Source organism: Sander vitreus, chromosome 21, assembly GCF_031162955.1.
Source record: "Sander vitreus isolate 19-12246 chromosome 21, sanVit1, whole genome shotgun sequence".
NCBI lineage: Eukaryota > Metazoa > Chordata > Actinopteri > Perciformes > Percidae > Sander > Sander vitreus.
The window spans coordinates 3364983-3372467 of record NC_135875.1 but is presented as its reverse complement, the minus strand read 5'-3'; the positions used below and the strand labels follow the sequence as shown (position 1 = coordinate 3372467).

General features: G+C 39.2%; 1 protein-coding gene across 1 annotated transcript; it reads right to left on the bottom strand.

The window, feature by feature from the left end:
• Window positions 1-1025: 1025 nt before the first annotated feature.
• tvp23b (trans-golgi network vesicle protein 23 homolog B (S. cerevisiae)) lies at window positions 1026-7145 on the bottom strand. Its single transcript, XM_078279904.1, has 7 exons — window positions 7059-7145; window positions 6517-6593; window positions 5052-5196; window positions 4418-4507; window positions 4102-4227; window positions 2335-2463; window positions 1026-2241 (listed from the first exon to the last, which is right to left on the bottom strand). The coding sequence occupies exons 1-7, from the start codon at window positions 7068-7070 to the stop codon at window positions 2215-2217; spliced, it is 606 nt and encodes a 201-aa protein (XP_078136030.1). The 5' UTR covers window positions 7071-7145; the 3' UTR covers window positions 1026-2214.
• Window positions 7146-7485: the final 340 nt, after the last annotated feature.

Sequence of the window (7485 nt, the reverse complement as noted above, 5' to 3'; positions counted from 1 at the left end):
TAAGTTAGCTAATCTTCCAAAGACATAAGCAGCTACCTAATAGATTAAAGATTCAGATTTTACGTTTTTTTTTTTATTCACGTGTGTTACGTTTGTCTCCAAATTTAGCACAGGAATTTCCCTAGTGTGGGATTAATAAAGTCTAAATGTACCCCTAAACACAACATTTAATAGATAAATTTTCCTATTATGAAAGACGAATTAGCTTTACTTTGAAAGTAAGATCTCCCGAGTTCCGGCCTGTAAGGCGAGGCTCCTCTTCCGTGTCCGTCTGGTGATCACGTGATTATGGGAGTGTTTGGGACTGAATTGACGCCATGTTTGTTGTGGCAAACAAGATACTCTTGATAATGAACACATCATTATTACATTACTTACAATACTTGCGTGTAAAAAAACAACTGCTGCGTCTTTTATACCGAAAAAAAACACTGTAACCGTTAGCAAGGACAACGTTACATGTAATAATATAACATTAAACTAACCAATAGGAGTCGCTGCAGTCAACAAAGTGTTCAATAATAAGTTTACCCTCCTGTTGGGCGTTCATTGTGATTGCAGCATTACATTTGACAAACAGATCAGCAATGTTGTTAGAATGAGCTTTTTCCAGCTTCGTCTCCTGGCTAAAGTTCAGCCTTTCCTGAGCAGGAACGACCTAGAAAAGGCTATTCATGTCTTTATTAGTTCAAGGTTGGATTACTGTAATGCTCTCTATGTTGGTCTGAATCAGACCTCCATCTCACGACTTCAACTTGTTCAAAATGCTGCTGCTCGCTTTTTAACAAATACATCTAGACGTGCACACAATCAGCTTACTTTTCTGAAGTTTGTTCATTGAGCTTCAAAATAACTCTTTATAAAAGGAGTTAATTTCAGTTTCTTTTTTTATCAGATTGGTCGAACAAGCCTGTTGTTCGAACACAGAAGCATTATTTGAAGCCTGACAAGATGGATTTTCGTGCGATATGTGATCCGATCTCCAGAATCCAGCTGCAGCGCAAGGTAAGAAAACTACCACACTGTTGGGAAAAATGTTACAAATGTATTTGCACAAAAGAAGACGTTCCACATAGTTTCTTTACGTACATATTTACAAACTCCTGGGATACTTCACACTGTTACTTTACAACCATGTCTATTATACAAACAAAAATGTTTGTATAACACCTCTCAAACACATTATTCATTTTATAAAAGATTAAAAGTAAGGAGGCATTGAGTAGGTTTACATGCACACTAATATTCCACGATTATTCACAATATGACAATGATACAGGTCACGTAAACAGCATATTCGTTTTGGATATTCTGACTAACGCCTTTTTCCAAATACTTTTTAGATTAGGACGTTTGATATTCCGGTATTATTCATTCTTTGGAGATGTAAACAGCACATTCAGGATATTGGTGTCAATCAGGCTTTTTAACCACAGTTTGTGGCACTTTACGGCCTCTTGTCTGTTTACGGCTTACGGTCAGCTCTGTGCGTTGCTATGGTTACTGTACACAAACCAAACAGCCAAGCGTTTGCAAGGCTGTGGTAGAGATGCATGGTCAAAAGAGAAGGAAAAACACAGCTACTTTTAAACATTATGAAAGACTTGGATATCTACAGGTTTTTGAATATGTGCACTCGTCACATCGTCAACGTTTTCAAGAAGCTGGTTGAAGGAATCAAGAGGGAGGCTGTGTTCACGCTCTCCAACAAGCCCGCCACCGCTGCAACACTTGGTGAAAAAAATCCTATTTTGCACAGCTGCATGTAAACAGGAATATTGGTTTTCATTAGCCATGTGAACAGCTCAGTCGGGATGGTGTCTTTTTCATATTACGGGCAAAAAACGCAATATTGTGTGCATGTAAACGTAGTCGGTGAAGAAAAACTAAAGAAGATACCTCAGGGAGATGATAGACTACATGCCACTTTAACATTTCAAGCCATTAAGTCCTTTTTTTCACTCATGCATCAAAGTCTGTGAGGTTTTATAGCTGAGCTTCAGTTACTGGAAACAGCTACCAGACCCATCTGTGGAAAGAGAAACTTTCTTTTGGGACTGATTGTTTCTAATGTAATGTTGCGACTCAAAGAAAAGAAACTGTTATTTCAGTTAATATTTCAAAAAGACTTTTCTATCAAGTTGCTAAAAGAATATATATAAATAAAATAGCATTAATAACAATGCAAACGTGTTAAAATCGCAGAGCTGCACTCTACGATTCCTCTTCTTTAGACAGCGCCTGGGGATGAGAAACACGACACACGTGAGAATTGCTGAAACAACAAAAAAAGAATGCGACTATTCAGCGTATTTCACTCAAAATTCAAGTCACCTGTTTGAGAAACTGTCGTCCGAAATAATTTGTAGCCATATTCTTTAAGCTGGTCCTGCTTCCCACTTTACAGCGCACGTAGCCGTAGAGGTTGGCCCCTTGCAACACCACGCCCATGATCACCACAGGCTGCATGGGGGGGTGACAGTCAGTCAGAGTTTAATAGCTCGGATTTGAAAACACTGGAACATTACACACTCATAACACTCTCTTTAACCTCCTCCCCTCTGGCAGGCGCTACAGATCCCTAACGCACAAAAACAACCAGACAAGATCAGCTTCTTCCCCACTGCCATCACTCTACTCAACTGCTGATAAGTGGGCTCATCCCCACTCTGGCCACTCACCTACTTCTCTACACATGACATACTTATCATTCCTATATCAATCTTGCACACTACTTTGCACTTCACATCCCACTCCATGTGTACTTTTCTTGATATTATGTCTTATTTGTATTTTTTGTATATTATGTTGATATGTGCCTATATGTACAGTATATTGTTGTCTCTACTGTACAGTATGTGTCTATATTACTATTTGTCTACTAAATGTTTACTACTACATGTCTATTTGTTGAATGTAAAGAGAGTTAAGACCTACCGAAGTCAAATTCCTTGTGTATGTAAGTCTACTTGGCCAATAAAACTGATTCTGATTAAAAATGGCCGGTAATATTCCATATTTCTCTTATCAATAGGTACCATCAAAAAACCAATAATGAATGCATCTACTAACAAGTATTGTGTTTGGATCAAAGTCTGATATATCTTCTTCACTCCTCTGTGCCATCGAGCTCCATTGTTGTCCAGAAAAACATCAATGAGCCACACTGTTGCACTGGGGGCCATGTTCCTTCATCACCATCAGGGTTCAACAATAAGGGTTGCCCGATGGCCCGGGGCAAGTAAAACGCCACGTCGGGCAAGTAAATACAACAACCAATAAAGAAAAGTTTCAATCATTTTTTCCCCCGATCATTATCGTATCATAAATTACGTTCTCTATCCCTCTACGATGTTTTGTGAAGTTTGCCGCAAGTTTGAGTCCAAGGCAGAAAGAAGTGGGTCATTTTCCAAAGGAATGTCTTCCTTCAGAAAACAAATGCTGGTGTGCCGTGATAAAAGCAAGCAGCATCTCTTGCATGGCGGCTAAGAGGGCTGCCGACAACCCCCCAGTCGACACAAAGTGGAACCGAAATTTGCGTTCTAATCCGGTCCGATTCCTACCTGTTGCGTAGGAACCGGTTCCATAGTGGAACTGGGTTTTGGTACCCAACCCCATTTGTCGTATTTGATAACCACTAATAAAAAAAACAAATTATTTGTATAGGGGCCAGTAAAAATTGACATTTGGCAAGTGAAAAAAAAAAAAAAAAAAAAAAAAACCTTAACGTTGAACCCTGACCATGAACACACAGACTTTTTTGACTCAATCCCACACACACTGTCCTGCTGCCACAAACACTCACTAGAGCACCAAATGTGGATTAATGCACCGCTGAAAATAGTCCCCAACAAATGCACCATTTCCTCCCGTTTGAGTCATGTTCGTTAAATTTCTGAGCCTTTTTAAAAAGATGAAACAACTAATGTATGAAATATTCACATATTCAGTAGGAACCAGTGGGCTTAGTGTGGCCGAGTCTCAAACAGGCTAGGACAGTCGGAAAGTATCGAGAGACTGACTAACACAATGATGATTTGTTGAAAATAAGAAAATTACAAAAGAACAGAGCAGTTTAATCCTTTAAAGTCAAGAACTTACCACCCATTTAATCTTAAAGGAAAACAGGGTGCTGAAAGCAAAGACGACCCAGAGGACCGGACAAACAATCAGTCCGATCCAGAAGATTCGGGACTCAGAATCTGCCGCCGGTTGCTTCCCGGTACCCTGAAGAAAACAGGATATTCTCACAGTAAGGACACCTGCAAATACTATAAAGCCTGATGACAAGTAAACACGTGTATTTATCAACTCCATACAGTACAACAGGTCACGTGGGGTTTAGGATCCACTTGTGGGACAAAACGACTACTGCAAAACACCAAAGCAACATGGAACGAGCCAAGGAGCATCTTACCTTCCTGGACTCAAACACCCAGTGGTTGCGTCCGTCATCATCCACCTGGTTCCACCACCGCAGACTAACCATCAATCTTCCAGTGATGTTCTGGAAATACATCAGGGTTTCCCCCAGAAAAGTTGTTAGGCCCCCTGGCAAGTGGCTTTTTTTTTTTTTTAAGAGGACCCGGCCGGGGCCAGTCAGACTGATGGCAGCGTTAATGTAGAGCCAAATAGTTTCCGTGACAACAGAATCACAGACGGAATTGCGTAATTGAGAATAAAAAAAAAAAGCTATAAGACAGATTCCATAGGACATTACATTAAGCCAGTGCTAAAAGCTAACTGGAGATTTGAAAATATGACTATGTCTAAGTTTCCAAACGAGCTGCCCCACTACAACTAGTTTAAAAAACGTCTTAAAAATACATTCAAATCCCCCCAGTGGCTAAGGCCTGGAGGCCACCAGGCCTAAGCCTGATACATCCACATGATACAAGCCTTCCGTGATTGCGCACCACCCCCTCATTTGGTAATGGCTTGAATGTAACGGACGTTCATTAATATATTAATACCAACATTGAAAAAAAAGAATTCCTGTTGTTGACTAGAGAGAGAACGTATCATGTAAAACAATAGACAGAAAAACACACCTTTACTGTCCAGAAGTCACAGGAGAGCAGAAGGATTATTGTGACCATGCAGGCGATGAAACTGCTACTAAAAATCTCACAGAGCAGGTACACGATGATGGCACTAACTCTGAAGAACAGGTGAAAGAAGGAAGCCACCGGATGCCTGGTAACAGAACACATTTAATGCAATGTTGAGCACGTTTTATCTGGTAGAACAGCTCATACTGTACTGCAGGGCTGATTACAACAGAGACAGTCACAAATCACATCCCATCTAATAAAGTAAAATAAACTAATCAAAGATAAAACACCAGATTAAATATACAAGAACAAACATAAGATAAGTTTCTAACAAATGCCATGACTGAATCAGAGAATCTTTGTTTTTTCATAAAAAAAAATAAATGTATTTGATTCTTAAAATAGTTGCCGATTCATTTAACCCTGGTGTTGTCCTCGGGTCAAATTTGAGCCATTTAAAGAAAAAAATAATCTTTATCAGAAAAGTGGGTTTCTTTCAACCAAATGTTCAGAAAAATAGCACGGATTGTTCCACACAACACTCTTCACAAGTACAAAATGATCAGCCCACTACTTTCTTTAAATGTGGGTGTTTTATTCAATTTTATAACATTCAAAAAAACATTTTTATGAAAGAACGTTGACAAAAGTGACAAAGTGTCCGCAAAAGCTTCAAAAACGTGGGGGGGAAAAACACAAAAACATCAAAAGGTGCAGATTTTTTTTTACAAAAACATGGGAGGAACATAAGTTTTGAAAAAGACCAAAACGTTGAAAAGAAAGTGTAAAATTTTGACCCAGAAAAACTAAAAGTTGCACGGTCGACAGGAAGACAACAACCTTTTTCACAGCAGACATGTTGACGTGTCATAGTAGGAAAAGCACAGGTGTATTCAGAACCATTAATGATGGCTGCATTCCACTTAGGAGAGGCCCTGGTATTGTTCATGCTGACTCACTGAAATAGCTCACTGGGACACTTGATGGAACTGAGCCATCGTTAAGGTTATCAGTTTCAGCTGTGCTTTTCCTACTATGACAAGTCAAAATGTCTGCTGTGATAAAGGTCCATAGCTGAGAACTACTTGACTAACAGATTCATTTTGCAGCTCAAGTGTATTGTATTCAGCCTCCTTTCTCATACAACAGTTACTTTGTATGCATACATTTGTTTTTCTGTATTTATTGCCCCTTTCACCAAGGCAAATTCCACATAGGTGTACTTATTGTGGCAATAAAACCTTTTCTGATTCTGATACCATATGTATACATACAATTTCGTTTTATATACAAACATGTATGTGCACCGCATAGTAGTCACATGTTTTGTTCACCTTGTTGTCCCTTGTTATTTGCGGTACGTCTATGTCTAGCCGGAGTTCAATCCCTTGTATGTGTTCACTTAACTTGGCCGTTAAAGCGGATTTGAGAGAGAGAGAGTTAAAGCCACCTGTTAACTTACCTAATACTCGTTTTCTTTGACCTTTTCCCTGCATCCTCCTCCGCGTCAAACAGAGACACGTCTTCGTCATTGTTATCCTGAGGGACCGATAAAGAAGATGCTAAACCCACAAAGACTCGGAACACCAACAAAAGTCATTTAAACTAAAGCTTCATCTTTGTTTACATACTAGTCACCTTGCTATCGTTAGCTGGCTATTAGCGACAGCAGTTTGAATGCATGCCAACTTATGCAAGCCGAAAGTAAACACTGTCGTGGGTGTTTTAAAGGAGAAAAAAAAACTAAACAGTTGTACGGTTTTGGGGAAAGGGGGAAGCTAAATTAACGTTAGCTGTGTACGTGAGCAATGTAAATAGCTACAAAAGCTAGCGTGCTAGCTAACTACTTAGCAACATTAGCACGACAGATGTTCACTTTAGCTGGAAAATATTTTGTTTTGACGAGCTCATTTACTGTTCTTAGCTTTATTAGTTGACGCTACGTTGGACGGTTGACATATTCTACCTAGCAGGTAAAAGATAAACACTAAAAGTGTCACTTACGTCTGTTAGCATGTTGGATGTTGAGCAGGCTCTTCCTGGTTACGTCCACGGAAGGCAGAACGTCGTCGTTCTACTGGTGGTCTTCTTCTTCTTTTGGGTTTTACGGTAGTTGGCATCCTATGCGTTGTATTACTGCCTCCTACTGGTAATTACTCGTTATCTATTATTTCATTTCATTATCATTTTCTAAGTAATAATAAAAATAACTTTATTCAGGACACAAATGGAAGGTCCATGGTACATTAAAAATGACAATATTCACAAACACATAGCAATAAATATACAGTACAATTCATATAAATTAATAAAAGGTCAACAACCTTCACCTGTAATATACAAACAGGAGCGCCAATGTCTCCAGGGTCTAGATGCATACCTGACAGAGCTAAACTCAAGCTTGTATAATTCTGTTTTCTGAGACAGACAT